The 14,677-nt window shown below is 38.7% G+C and overlaps 1 protein-coding gene across 4 annotated transcripts in view; it reads right to left on the bottom strand.

Moving 5' to 3' along the window:
- The window catches only part of LOC146485236 (uncharacterized), a 47,556-nt gene extending 34,121 nt beyond the window's left edge, over positions 1-13,435 (bottom strand). The window contains exons 1-7 of one of the 4 annotated variants that reach the window (XM_085103564.1): positions 13,111-13,435; positions 9,678-10,102; positions 4,688-4,730; positions 2,705-2,801; positions 1,928-2,140; positions 1,066-1,204; positions 145-268 (exon numbers count right to left, since the gene is read on the bottom strand). In XM_085103564.1, coding sequence (XP_084959690.1) covers positions 145-268; positions 1,066-1,204; positions 1,928-2,140; positions 2,705-2,801; positions 4,688-4,730; positions 9,678-10,102; positions 13,111-13,114 — 1,045 coding nt within the window. In that variant the 5' untranslated portion in view covers positions 13,115-13,435. Of the gene's footprint in view, positions 1-144; positions 269-1,065; positions 1,205-1,927; positions 2,141-2,704; positions 2,802-4,687; positions 4,731-6,246; positions 6,466-9,677; positions 10,103-12,179; positions 12,317-13,110 lie in introns of those variants that run through there. The other 3 variants (XM_085103565.1, XM_085103567.1, XM_085103566.1) reach the window with 3 other exon arrangements.
- Between the last annotated feature and the right edge of the window lie 1,242 nt (positions 13,436-14,677).

Genomic DNA, 14,677 nt, shown 5'->3' with positions numbered 1-14,677 from the left:
CGGAAGACAATTTAATGGTCGCTATTTCGCGGGCATGGTATAATGGCTCATATACCATGGTCGCTAAGGCAATCAAATCCGTGGAATTGCGTTATGCAATGATCCAGTTTATATACGTCAATAATTTATATACTTTGTACATACCCATAAACTCAGGCGTTCCCTTGAGTGCTTTCATTCTAACCCCAGGTACCAGCTCCTGCGCCAAGCCAAAGTCAATCAGTTTGATATCCCAGCTGTCTTTGCTGACACATACAATGTTTTCCGGCTGATTATGGAAATAAATGAAACAACAGCAGTTTTAAAATAAAGTTCCTTTATGCATTCCGAAATTGTGAAAGTGATGAGATTTCAATACAACAGGTTGAAGAAAAGATAAGTACTCATCAAATCTCTTCTGTATCAGGATCTATTTAATTATGTATTTTATGTATATATTTGTTTCGGAAAAGGGCATCGTAATGTTTTATAAATTAACTTGAATCTTGAAAATAAAAAGCAACCATTGAACGAGCGTCAGGATTTTAAGGTTAGAGAACGTTAGTACTTAACTGCTTTATTCAGCGGACTACTTATTTCTTAACTAAAGGTAACAGGACGTAGATTATAAAAATCATCTGTAACACTAAATTTCGCCATTCTATAACTAGCTATGAAATGCTATCTACAGGAATAAACCTGCACGGATCGTGCACACTTGTACTACAAGGCCACTCTGACGTTTGTAGAATAAAACACCATAGAAAATTACTACTCCAACCCTCCCCTCCCCAAACCTTTATGGATGGGACTGCAATTAATCACATAGTACCCACCCACAGGATTGTGCAAGTCTACCCGTTTCCCTAGCGGTTGGGAAGACAGCAGCGTGAAGATATTTTAATAAGGAAACAATACTTCACGTTGCATACATGTATAACTACCGTGAAACTCGCAACAAGGGACTTTCGATTTCCCGGTTGAAAGTCCGACGCGATCACCTACTGCACCAACCGGAATGGCATTGAAAGGCAAAGTTCAAAGGCGGGTAAGAGGTTCAAAATATTTGTCGGAGCTTTTAGTTACCTTAAGATCCAGATGTACAATATTTTTGTTGTGCATGTATTGCAGTCCTTGAAGTAGTTGGTACATGTAAAACGAGGCTTCCTTTTCAGTCAAACAATCTGCGTCCGCCACACGCTCAAATAACTCCCCACCTGACACACTGAAAAAAACCAAATCAGAAAACTCGTTGAATTCAAGCGCTGGTGTAATGTGTTTCATTGAATACCAAGAAAAATAAATTGCGTGAAATAACAAATATAAGCTGATATAATTAATCCGTATACATTGTCTACGGAGACATATGCTGACGTATAAGGACACCGGCGTATATAAGGACTGAGTAATGACCAGTATGCGTTTGACTCCTTTTACTTATGTCCTGGTACAAGCTAGTGTATGGGACCCGTATATTTTCTTGGCATACCCTGGCGTACACTTATCGTGATATATGTACCTTATATTCCATGCCACGTCCTCGTATTTTCCATATACGACTTTGTGTACTGACTGTGTACGACCTGAGTAGGTGACCGTATACCCAAAATTTCATACAGAATTGTGGTTCCAGTTACCCATTCAACTAGCTTTTAATTTTCCTTTCTAAAGAAGAACGCTGTCAACCCACAACGAATTTGCTGACCTTGCCTCCAGTTGATTTGATGATTTAAAGCAAAGAGGCAGCTAGCGGTGCCTAAATGATTAATTTGTAGGTGACCAGTCTCGAAACTAGAGGTCCCGGTTTGAGGTCCGGTTCCCACTACAGCCGCGGGAGCTGGAGTTGGAGTTTTTCAATTTTTGCAATGTAGCCAATTGGTATGTCTGATCGACCAGATGGGATTTTTCACCATGTTTATTGTCAAAGAGTTTAATTATTTTTACTTACAACTCCATAATCATGACAATTTTGCTCGACAAGTCAAACGCATCTACCAATCCCACAAGTCTCTTGTGGTGTAGCTGGTTCATGATGTTGATTTCGCGCATGATATCATCACGGGATGAACCGCTGCCACTTGAGCTGAGCCGGATGTACTTGGCAGCGTGCACTTTCTGCGATGAGCGCTCTGTGACTTTCTTAACCACACCAAACTTTCCCCTAGTGGTGAAAAAAAAAAGAAAAGAAAAGAAAATTAAAATGAAAGAAGAATTATGGTTTTTATGTAGCTCTATGGCTGATCCCAGTAATTCGTACTTATTTTCAATGAATTTTTCTTTAGTTTTGGTTCAAACCCTTACTTATCATGATCATGAGAATTCAGGGCTTTCAAAATGTTCAACTTCCTTGAATAAACATTTTTTGTTCAAAAACTCATTAATAATTCATAAGTCCATCAAATAGTCAATAATACATTACGTGTAGTGACTTTATATCGATAAACCTCCTCCTTATTAGTATGCAGTGTTTCATCAGCTGATAAAACACTCCTTTTTAGTATGCCGTGTTTTTTTCGTATGCCTATTTGTAACGTTCACTAAAGCATAATTGTTATGAACTCTATTGACAAACGCTTTTCCACGAATGTTTTTAAGCCGTTCAAAGAACTCGGAGCACGTGTTTTATCCGGTCTAAAATCCGGCTCTGCTGCGCCTCGTGGTTTTAAACCTGATAAAACACTGCTGATCGTTTTTTAAACATTACATAAAACAGCGTTGGTCTTACTTTCCAATTTCTTTATGAACATCAAAGACTTCTTCCAGTCGAGAGGATTTCAACGTGACTGGTGGCTTTGGTTCCAGCTCCAAATCTTTTTCGGAGGCTGAAATGAACACACATATACAGCAATGTTAGCTTGGAATGCAATTTACAATTTCATTGTACGTTCAGTTGATGCTGCCGAACTACACAGGTCATAGATCGTTCCAAAAATCTTAGTTCTCTAACAGTTTATAGCTGAAAATAACCATTTATAATCTTAAAGGGGCTATTGCTTCTCGAAGTTTTAGCAGAACAAAAAACCCTAGATTTTTAGACATATTGGAATCAAAGATGCCGTTAGTTTTGTATAAAATACGGTGATTTCTGCTCAAGTTCTGAAACTACAAGTATCAAAATGGGGATGAATCTTAGTTTGAAAACCTGGGCCAGTGATTCCCTTGTACTTTGGAAAAATTTCTTAAAACAGCTGATTAAGTTTCATACTCCGTCAGAGAAAAATCTGGACGTCCTCCTCTTGATGACCGCCATCTGGTCAGCTCAGTTGGTTGAGTAACAGACTGTGAGCCGGTAGGCCTGGGTTTGATTCCCAGCTGGACCAACACTAATGGTCTTTAAATAACTGAGCGAAAGTGCTGCCTTGGCTTTGAAATCTGCAAATGGTTAGACTCTCTATTCTTTTCAGATAAGGACGAAAAAGAACTACTTGGGACGTAACAAATCTCTTGCAGTGACCATCCCTAGTATCTATCTCAAATTGACACACATAAGGGGGCATTCATAACACATTACTTCATTAATTGTAAACTGCACAAGAAGCACTCTGGCAAACTCCCCCGCAAAATGAAGTGTTGTAAATTATCCCTGAAAAGCCCCGAGGGGAGTGGATAAAAAGAGGTTTGATATGATATATGATATCAATTAAATGATGTTCCTGGAACATATTTTATAGTTGTTGTACGAAAAATTGTTCTTTATTTTAATTTAGGCACAGTGAATAACAAGAAATCGATCTACTGAAAAGCCAGTTCGAAACAAACAGAAATGAACGTTAACCTTTGTTGTTACCCATTAAGAGCATAAGAGCCATTAATATCATAATAGCTCGTTTTTTGCCGGAAGCAATTTGCAAACAACGCCGGATGTTTAATATCACTCAGTCAGATGGTTTGAGCCGAGCAGTGATCTGATCGTAAGGCAGCAAAGTATGATGATCCGGGTGAGAATAGTCCTGAGAGAGATTTTTCTTGGTCAGAGCACTGACTGACGTTTTCACAACCTGAGAGGATATCAAGCCAGCCGCTCGCTGAGAGTGCCAATGACGTATTGATACTGCCAGATTGTCTGAAGAACAAACTGACCTCACAGTTTTGTCCCCGGTGTGGTACGGATCATTTTAATTACCATAAAAGACTGAATATAGAAAAGGAATTTCTATCGCAACATCCGCATTTTCTAGATGGGCAAAAGGAATGCTACCTTTCAAGTAAGAAATGCGGAATAGATTTTTGGCCTTTATTGTTATTTATATGAGACAACACCATACCAAAAGGTCTAAGCATAAATATAAATGGTCTGGCACACTGTGTGATAGCTGTGAAAAGGCCTATTAGCTAAATAAAATCAGTGAGAAGGTCGAATTGGTTAAGGCACTACTTCCTTGCCCTTCCTGAGTATTTCTATGGCCGGCGAGGTGCTCGGTGTCTTGAACTATGGGCGCTTGAAGTTTGGCTGATTTTCTTCGGGGGAAAAATGTTGTGGGCGAATTGACCGTCACTCAGTTCTGGCGGCTAGTTAGTAATAGGTCAGTTGACAATTTATCATGAGACTACAAGCCTCCAGTCGTGAAAACCTTTATCTCACGCAATGTGTTTATCTTATTCAAAAGTTAAATTAGGCATGCAGTAAAAACATCAAGGTAGTCCCACAGTGCTTTTGAATGCCTCGCAGAGTCTTTTATCCAGGTAAAACAATGAATTCATTCCCTACCTGATGTGAAGATTTCGTCCCTGACATTGCTGTAAGCGGGATCCTATGAAATGAAAGTCACAACACGCAAATCAGCTTTTTACTAATCCTGAGTTTTTATAGTCAGAGATAAAACCGCTAAAAGTTAGAAAACTGGGCGAACGAACAAAACAAAACTCATTTTTCAGTAGCAATGTTCGACTGATCGATGTTCAATAAATGTTTATTTTCGAAATATAACATACGTAGTAGCTTGCTTGCCCCACAAAAAGCTACAGCTAGCCTAGGCCCCACGGAGAAAGATGAACACAAGAAAATCACAAGCACTGACAAACTGCTAACTAAAGACAGCTTCTATTTGAATGGTCGCCGTCAAATTCTCAACACGGTTAGAACCACCTTGTGCATTGTACATTGAATTGGGAGTACACCGCAAGATTCGCACAATTCTCTATGTTGCTTCATACACTTCAGGACTTCGTTTATCCACAAATTAAAGAAGTTAGAACCACCTTGTAAAGCATGCAAAAACACAAACGAATAGGCTATTAAAACGCTCTTATTTGAATAACGGATATGCATAGTCACACTGAAGGATTTCCGGTCATTCACTGATCCACGGACTCAAAGTGGAAAATCTATGTTTCTTCCTGAGTGAGAGAGAAGAGTGTCACTTTCTTTTTACTTCATTAAAAGGCCGAAAAGGAGCAAACATCAACCACTTTCTCAGGAAGGAAAACATGAATAATTAAACTAACGATAGGAAGAAATTTTGGACGATGTCAACTTCGTTGAAACCCAGCCTTTTCCTGCCGAGGATTACGTCAAAATTCTTTGAATCCCTTTTTATTTTCGATTAATTTTTAGCGATGTCTTCGCTTTAGAAAACAGATGCTCGAAAAATAGAAGTTAGGAACAAATGTACTGCCGTCAAAACAAAGTCAAGCTTGATAGTCTCGGGCATAAACTACTAACCTAATTCGAAAAAGTCAACTTGGATTTCTAAAGCATTACATCATCGTGAATGGTCTGTTGTGTATGAGGAAATATGAAATACAGCGAGACTAGCAATACAAAAAGACATGCTGTACTACAAGAACTAATGCCACTTTCAATTAAGAAATACACACATGTATTAAGAACCACGCAGGCATTTTATCTAAGACGTTGTAAGTGAGGAAACAATATGACAAGTGACCCGAGATATTTAGACGAGTACAGTTAATGCGAATTAGGCTAAGTACAGGGCAATATATGGACGGTACTTGGCTACGTACATTGCTCGAAGAATTAAAAATACAATTGAATATATCTAGTTATAACTACATTGTCGCTTTCTTGGCGATCCAAGCTAAGCGAAAGCGATGAACTTTAAATCTTATTTAGATCCAGTTCCTTGACCCGAGTTCTTGTTTACATACTTCCTAAATCTTGATCAACTAACTATTTTTAGTGCCAATATGGAATGCCCCGCGTTTTAGGCTAACTGTACACCGCTGCGGTTAGAATAACAGTTTCTACGTGATAATACCAGTTTTCATGAACCTAGAATGTGCGATGAAACTCGGTAATGTACTAACCTCGAAGATGGTGTTCAAATGTTCGAATAACCTTTCCATGTCTTTAATTCGCCACGGATTTCGCAAGCTTAACGAAAAAGAACAAGACGCCTTCTAACAAGGGCGACATCTTAAGATCCAAGGTCAATTTAGAATTTGTTCTGAGATTGGAAATATCAATGTTGGATCGCATGTTTTTCCCACGTTCGCGTAGCGAAATCGATCTAGTTGATTCATAACTGATCGCTTGGCCGCTTTCATACAACACAAAGACTCCATGCTCGAGTGAGTCCATTATAAAAGAATGTTTAAGTTTGGATGCCAAACAAAAGCGTGCTGGCGCGTTAGAACATAGGCAATTTCAATATAATAAAGCTTATTACACCTAAAAAGCTGTGAATTAGAATACGGCCTATGAATGATTTCGTTAAAATTGTTTTCGAAATATCACTGAAAGTGACAATTGGTGCTGTAAGTAATTACACTATATTTCACATACAATTCTGCGAATGTGCGGAAAAGCACTGCATGCGTGAAGCTGGGAGGTTCAATGCTTTACAATTTACGTTTTCCGCTTGAAGCCTCAAAAATGTCTGCATCAGTTAATGACAAAGCTTAAACTAGGGGACTTAAACTTCCTTTCACCTGCATCCTAGAGTGTCTACGTTAAAAGGAGGAGAAACTTGTGGAATTCCAGCTTGCAAAACATCCAGTCTATTGCAGCAACATAGTACTACTTTTGAGCTTTCATTTGAATGGTCACACTTAAGGATTTCATCCACAGACTCAAAAGTTAGAACCACCTTGTACAGCTCAATAAACAGCAATAAAAGGAAGTAATGTTTATTGTTTTAATTCCGGAATAGCCACGTTCTTTGAAAAATACTACGCCCAGAGACTCAGAGGTTGTAAACACCTTCTACAGCATGTCATCATTTGAGACAGTGCCACAAAAATAGCTCTTGAACGTAGCTGGCCTTACTTTTTGAGAATTGATCCTGGGCACAAATCCCTGTTGATAACTTGTCTTTGTGATCATAACGGGCATTTTGCCACAGCATTTTATTGCTTTTTTGAAGTATTTAAGGTAGTTTGGCTAACCTCACGACATCGGTCTTTTTCTGCTTAATAAACTGAACATTTTTTGTCTGCTTACGGAACTGAACAATTAAACATTTGACCTTACCGGTTGCTAGTTCCCCAATCTTTAATTAAAAATGCGTATTAATAAATATCATGTCGACCATTTGCTCATGTAAGAATGCTGTGCAAAGGCAGTGGTATAAACATCATATCATTGTTGATGACGGATACCAGCTAATAATATAAATTTATACTGGAAAGATGTGTTTCCTGAGCGAAGGAAAAAGAGACCATGACAACTATATTTAGTACAACTTTAAAAAAGTTCAAGGTCAAGTTTGTATTAATGACGTTAACCCTAAAAATAACGGCCATGCTTTGGTAAATGTTTGTTAAAAAGAAATGACAAAACCTCACTGGTGGTTGACAACCGGGAACGTTATTTGCGTTAGCCCTAAAACGGCAAAGGCAAGAGACAAGACAAGCATCTCAAACTTTTTCTTAATCACTTTTTAAAAAACCCGACACCCTTTTTTCAAAACAGCAGGAGTTTGTTTCCTAATCTTTTTCAAAAGAAATCAGATTTTTTCCCGTCGGTTGTTTTGAAGGCCGAGTTATTGCCTTAAACTGTCGCCGAAGTTATATGCTGCTATGATGACAGCTTTGACTAGACACATCGTAAAAAGTTTGCTTATCTCATTAATAGATCGCAATTCAAAAAAGCCGCTAGACTTAATCAAGATTTAGCTATCTAGTGCGAATCACAACCATGTTTTTTTCACCAGAACTATGAGGTTATTGTTCATATCTCCTGCGAGTAAAGATAGATATCGAAAAATCTCAATTTAACCGCAACGTTTTCTTTTGGTAAGCGGAAAACATCAGTATCAGTTCGCTGGGTTTCGCACATGAATTTGTAGCCAAATTCAGTTAAACTGTGCGCCCAGTGAATTATACCCGAGGAGCCGAGTATTTCATAGAGTGGTTCGGCTTCATACCGGGAGAGGGACTGCCCGAAAGGGGTGCTTTTTGCTTTTGTTTTACCCTGACGGTATGTGAGAAAGGGTATCGAAATTTAAAACATTTCGATTTTAAAAACATAATTATATTTCAGCCGAAGGGGTAGCTAGTATATCCAAGAAATAGAAAGGTTAACAAATATTTAGAAGAAATTTCTGGCAGATATTGCGACGCGAAGACCACGCTGGCTCCCGGAAAAGGCAATAAAAGAGGTTACCCTTCTGGAACTGAACAGAATTTAAAAGATTCAGTAGCTTTCAGGGAAGCAGAGTCACTGTCTGCTTTTAAACGTGGACTGTCAAAAGGCATTTTATGATCCTAGTTCTACTTTTAAATCTTGTATATATATTTTTTCATTTCTTGTTTCTATGATTCAGGTTTTTATCTGTTCTTGTAATTTTTTAGAGGACCCTTCGGTAAACCACTCAGTTCGTGGTGTTGGTTTCCTTATTAAAGATTACCCTCAATCACTCCTGGTATATGACGAGGAAAGTGCTCAATATAAAACCGATTAAAGCGAACGCAAAAACTGGGGCCAAATGAACTGACGTTTTCCAAAGAGGAAAGTAAAATATAAACCAAACTGATTCTAGCCCTCAGCCAGAGGAAGACTGCAATCCTGGCCAAACTGTTCGGGTAAGAGGTATCTCTAGCCCCGATCAAGACTTGGGTTCTGACTCCCACCTCCCCGTGTAGAATGCTGATCAGTGAACAAAGATGAATCTAAACATTGATATCTACGAGTGTTTATACTCAATTCAACAGAGGACTACGAGGATTACGTTAATGAGCTGGTTGATGCAAAGTTAAATTGCAATCTTTCAGAAAGAGCGCTAGCCAGTTGTCTCGAACTCGATTGGCCAGGATTGTAATTATACTGTCAAATATTGGCCTGATTAAAATTGCCCTTTGTCGTATAGTGCCAGCCGGTCTTGCAATCATTGATAAATTTAATCGATTGATCAGTTGATTTCTTGATTCCACTCGCCAAGCCTGTTTTGTAACGTTCGTTCAGCTTTTTGCGTGATTAGCTGCTTGAAATCTAGCACGAGAATCAACCACATTGCAATTTTAGAAATCTCGGGCATGCCTATTATTCTTGCATGTGCTATATGTCATTCCAATTGTTGTTTGCTGACGACGTAAGTGTATAGAATAATTACCTCTAACACAAGACTGCAGGGACTGTCGTAGCTAAATGAAAAACTAAATTTGTCAGTTCTATAGGGTACAAAAAAACCAAACGTAACTAAAGGTTTGACTCTAGACTGGTTAAATCTCATTTTCGCATGCGCGTGTCTTTCCGTTCTCAACAATAAAGTACTAATTAAGTGATTCCGCTCACATACCGTTTGCACGTTCGTCATCTTCTTTCCGTCTAGTTCCTTCTCCTCTTTGATGCTACCACCCTTTGATATTTCTCTTCTGCCTTCCAACTCCTTCAACAAAACCAAAGCATCTTCTTTCTCTTGCAAACAATTTTCTTGTTCGATCTGAAGGCGAATGTGTCTTTGTTGCAACTTGTTCAAATCGTCCTTCGCGTAACTAAGTCGTATTTTTAAATCTTCGTTCTCTTCGCTTAATTTCTTGTTTTGGGTCTGTAAAGTCTCGATTTTCTTGGTCAGTTCCTCTGTTTCGCTTTGCAATTGTAGCGCAATAAGCACGGTGGCTTTGTCTCTTTCCTCGATCGCTTCGTCGCGTGCTGATACTGCTTCGTTGTAAAGTTGCTCCAGGCGATCGTAACGTTGTTGTAATTCTTCTAATTCACGGAGTCCTTGAGAGGAAACGAAGCAAAACAAAACAAAAAAAAAACATAATTAAAAATTAAAACCAGCGGCCATTTTACTTTTCAACATATTCAAAAATATAACAGTTGTTCTTAAATCGCTCTTCGCCAAAGACAACTCTGCGCTAAATTTTCTCAAACTGGTTGAACAACACTTACTTAGGTATAATTGCTCGCGAGAAGTGGATTCACTGTAAATTTATTGAACCTTCCAGATATAAACTTCTCTAGTAAACAAATTTCCTGCTTCCTCTCTAATATTCCTGACAAGTAGAGCTGAGGGCAAACAAAACACAAATGACGATGCCACAGAAGTTTCCAAGCAGTAGTCTTGAATTGTATCCTCCGTTCGGCTAGGTCTTCAGTAAACTCGGGTCACACAAAACTTTCAAACTTTTCAAACGACCTCAATTCCAGGCCAGAGCTGAGCGATGTCGCAACAAATCAACAAACAGCTAATTCATTTACGATCCAAAAGACAATTCCTTACGCAATTTGGATTTAAAATGCACAGGAAATTTTCTCAAGTCTTTTCTATGTTAGTTTACTACTTTTCCGAAGTCTCCAGCTACCAAGAACCAGTAGTTTGAAATTGGTATTTAAGCGCGTAGACGTTAAACATGTATAATGAGCTCGCGTTTTCGTCCCAGGGGAAGTCTTTGCTTATTATGCCAGCTAAATACCACAAAAGCGCCCTACAAGGAAACGACAAAAGAAGCGAATTCGAGTTTTATTGGGCTTTGTTTTCTCCTTTTGTTTTGAGCTGGGTCGAGATTTAAACTTAACGAACAAATCAAATTCGTTCATGCGACTTGGGAGATCTTGAAAAACGGCTGCAAGTTTTTACACCATGATATATACGAATTTAATGCTAAATAGCTTTAATTTGATTGGTTACCCTATTAAAATATCATACCCAAACTCAAAACCTACAGCTACGAACCGGCCGTTCTACAGCAGAATAAACAGAACTAAAAAAAAAAGTAGTAACCGCTCCGTTAATATCCAATTCATGAATGATCAGACTTCACAATTCAGTTTTGCGGGCTCAACCGGAAAGTTCGGCCTCATTAATCGATTTCCGTAGGCGATCGAAATCCTGAACTACGTTAAACAGAATGAGGCAATATTTGTTTTTTTAAAAGAGGAAATTCACTGAACGTTTGCGCATTTTGCAAGAATGTTGTGGTTAGAATAGGACCTCTTGTTTACTCCTAACTCTGTAAAATAACTTGATTTCTGACCTCGACAGGAAATTAAGTAACCATATATAGATGAACTTTGATGGTCATTTGCAAATTATAATAGTTGTTGATAGTCTTAATCGCCTCAAATCGGATAACTTTGCTGTTTTCTAATACACATGAACAACGAGTCTCGCATGAGAAATGTCGTCCTCGAATCAACCAATGAAATGCTTTATTACTAGACTCTTCAGTCCATCGTCAAGAAATAAACGTATGCATGTCTTGAGTTGTTATTCACAGAGAGGAATGTTTGTTTAGCTTTCGATGAAACTAAGGCTCTGTCATACAATTTCAGGTGGTGTATTGTTATTCTGCTCAACTGCCAACTAATAATCACGATATTCGTTGTGGCAAAACAACAAACGACTTTCGAAGGAGCAATAAGGGAAGACGCTATTTTAAGTGGTCGCTGGTTAACTTTCAATTGTTTAGAAGAACGTAAAATTAATATTGCTGTGTTGTAGCAAACGAAATAACAAGGCTTTACTCTGTACAAACAAAATATAGAGCACTTCAAACGCAGATATTTCAACTTTCGTATCGCCTGAATTACACCCAACGTTTTTCACCAAAAAACTATAAATGGGTTTTTAAGTGTAAAAGGCATAAATTTACCGTGAAACGAGATTGCCTTAGTTAACTTTGAATGAGGGTTGTGACGGAGAGTATGACCTAAAATCATGAAGTTTAAAGGAACGTGACCGAAACAATTGAATGCCTTCAAGATGAGAGCATAATTTCAATACAGATCGTGGTATGTTTTATGTTAGGCTTCGATATTTCGAAGCTTTTGTTTGGGATAATTCATTGTATCTTACCTTAGATGCGCGCGTTGTCGGTCGATCCGCAGGTTGTCTTAAGTCGAACAACTAATTGAATTGAGTTGTTTTTGTTCAGTAGATTAGCACAAAATATTGAATACAATATCACACCGAATAAAAAGCCGATATTAGGGCCTGCAGACAAACAAAGCAACCGGTGGTTCGGGTAATTAGCTCTGCGGTATGTCGCTTTGGAGAGCAGTGCGCCGACGTAGAACTGATCGAAATATCGCGAGAAATTTCAAACACGAATACGTAAAGGACGAGTGGCGGAGGAGTATTGCGTAAAGTGACTCGGCGGAAACTTATAAACACGTGAAATCGAGCATTTTCGTGTCATAGTGAGTCGCATCTGTTTATAGAGATCGTTTGTGTGTTTCTGAATGTATTAAAAGGAACAGCATAGTTGCGAAAGGTTTTCTAGACAGTAAAGAATAGCTGAAAATGAGTGAGCTCCAGTTGTTCGGTTTTTTTAAACAGATCTATTTGAACTCGGACACAAGATCAAAACAGCTAAAAATCTAAAACTTTGGACGTGCCAAGATTTCACTCGCAAAATAACGAAAACAAATGTCGCTGCATGAAACTCCGCTTAGTATTGCTCAGTAGTTTTCATTTGAATGACTTTACATTATGGATATACATTTTCTCACGGTATCGTAGAAACGGAAGTTTGACACTGGTCGATTTAGATATATTGCTTATCATTTTTTACTATGCAGTACTTTGAAATGAGCATTATAATTATATTACAAAGCCCAGTATCCGTAACTTAATGTACACTCATCGAAGTGCTACGGTCAGTATTGTTATCTCATTTCGAAAGTAATAAAATTATAACATGTAACCTTAGTGACAATGCCTAATTATCCAACGCCTATGTAAAGAGCAATTAATTCTCTGGGAGACAAAAAGTAACATAACTTACCCATTTTAGCTTCTGGTTAGTCTGTTGAGATGATTAGGAGTATTTTTGGTTGCCCGTGCATCTAAATATTTGAAAACTCGACCGCGTTTTCACTTCAAAGAGGTGCAAGGTATTTCAAATATTCCCGTAATGGTTCTTCTGGATTTCAATTCGGCTTTTGAAGTTTACGGTGAATCTTCCACTGACAAAACTAATCATCTTTACATCCCTGCTTGCAACAGTCACTAATTATAAACACTTGAGCGTAAACTGTGGTTACAATTTTACAAGCAAAGCCGTCTGCGATTCTTGGGCGATGTGATGTTATTCGCAAAAATGGCTAGATTGGATGACTGAACTCTTTAAAATGCAGACATTCAGTTTGCATATATTCCAAATCATAAGCCGCATGTGGACATAGTCTTGTCTCAATGTCAACTTTGCAGTTCATTTCCTTTCAGATCTGAAGTTTTCGCATTATGATGGAAATAATCACCCATAGCCACACCTACTTTCGAAAAGCTTGAACAAAGAAACATGCTGACATTTTGAAGCGCTGTAGACGAGAACTCCGTATTATCTTAAAACATAAACAACGCGAGGGATCTAAAACGTCTTCTTCAATTAGAATGCGCGCCTTTTTGTGTGTAACGATTGTTTGCAGCTCCGTCTTCTTCTATTGTCCCGGGTTTGATTATTTAGAAGTTTCCTTAAGTACGTTTATCATTAACATTCGGACCGCAACAGGTCGTCACCAATCAACATCATAGGTTTTAGGGCGGACTAGTACACATCAGAAAAATGAGCAAGAGCGCTTCGTTTACAAGGAGGAACAGCCTCTATGATCAGAATTGAGCAGACCTAAGGTCTTGGGTATTGTGTCCTCACCGAAAGGATTCTTTGACTAGCGTAGAAGTGACTTGAGATCAGCAATTAATACATCGCTTCAGAATAGGTGTGAATCAGGGACTTCCTATAGACACCTCATAGAGTTGCTGGAGCAGTTTCACCAATGCGTGCGCCACAGCATATATACTATTCGACATCAAATGGCAAGACTGCAAAAATTACAACGAAGTCCTGCAACTGACCCCGTTTCCCAGTATTGAGTCACTCCTTGTCAAGAGGTGGCCTTGGTTGACGGCAATGAGCTTGGTAGATGAAGAGCACTCGCTTACCAAATTAAAGCAGATATTGCATTCTGATCTGACCCGATGAAAAGAGTCTTCGTGGTACAAGCGCTGCAAGGAGAACTTGTATTAGAACCTCCTAAAGTGTGACATCAGCTTAGAGAACTGGGAAAAAACTACCACTGTGAGTGCACTTAGCGTTCTCAGATAATAAATTATGGTGTAGAGTTGATTGAAACCCGGATGATGCAGCATTGCGAGGAAGTCATCTCTTTCTGAAGTTCCAATGCTGAAAGCTTTTTTCTGTCCAATCCGTGGACGCAAGCGTGTTTCATGAATTGGGCTCTACATCCACTCTGGAACACATAAGAGCTATTAGTAATCACATCTTCCTTCTCGTCCAGTTACTATACGTCATTGAGAGAGGGGAGCAGGGATGACGCAGTGGTGAGAGCACT

The sequence above is a fragment of the Pavona decussata genome, unplaced genomic scaffold, assembly GCF_977016875.1.
Source record: "Pavona decussata unplaced genomic scaffold, jaPavDecu1.1 SCAFFOLD_27, whole genome shotgun sequence".
NCBI lineage: Eukaryota > Metazoa > Cnidaria > Anthozoa > Scleractinia > Agariciidae > Pavona > Pavona decussata.
Note: the sequence above shows the minus strand (reverse complement) of the source record. Positions and strands in the feature narration are given on the sequence as shown.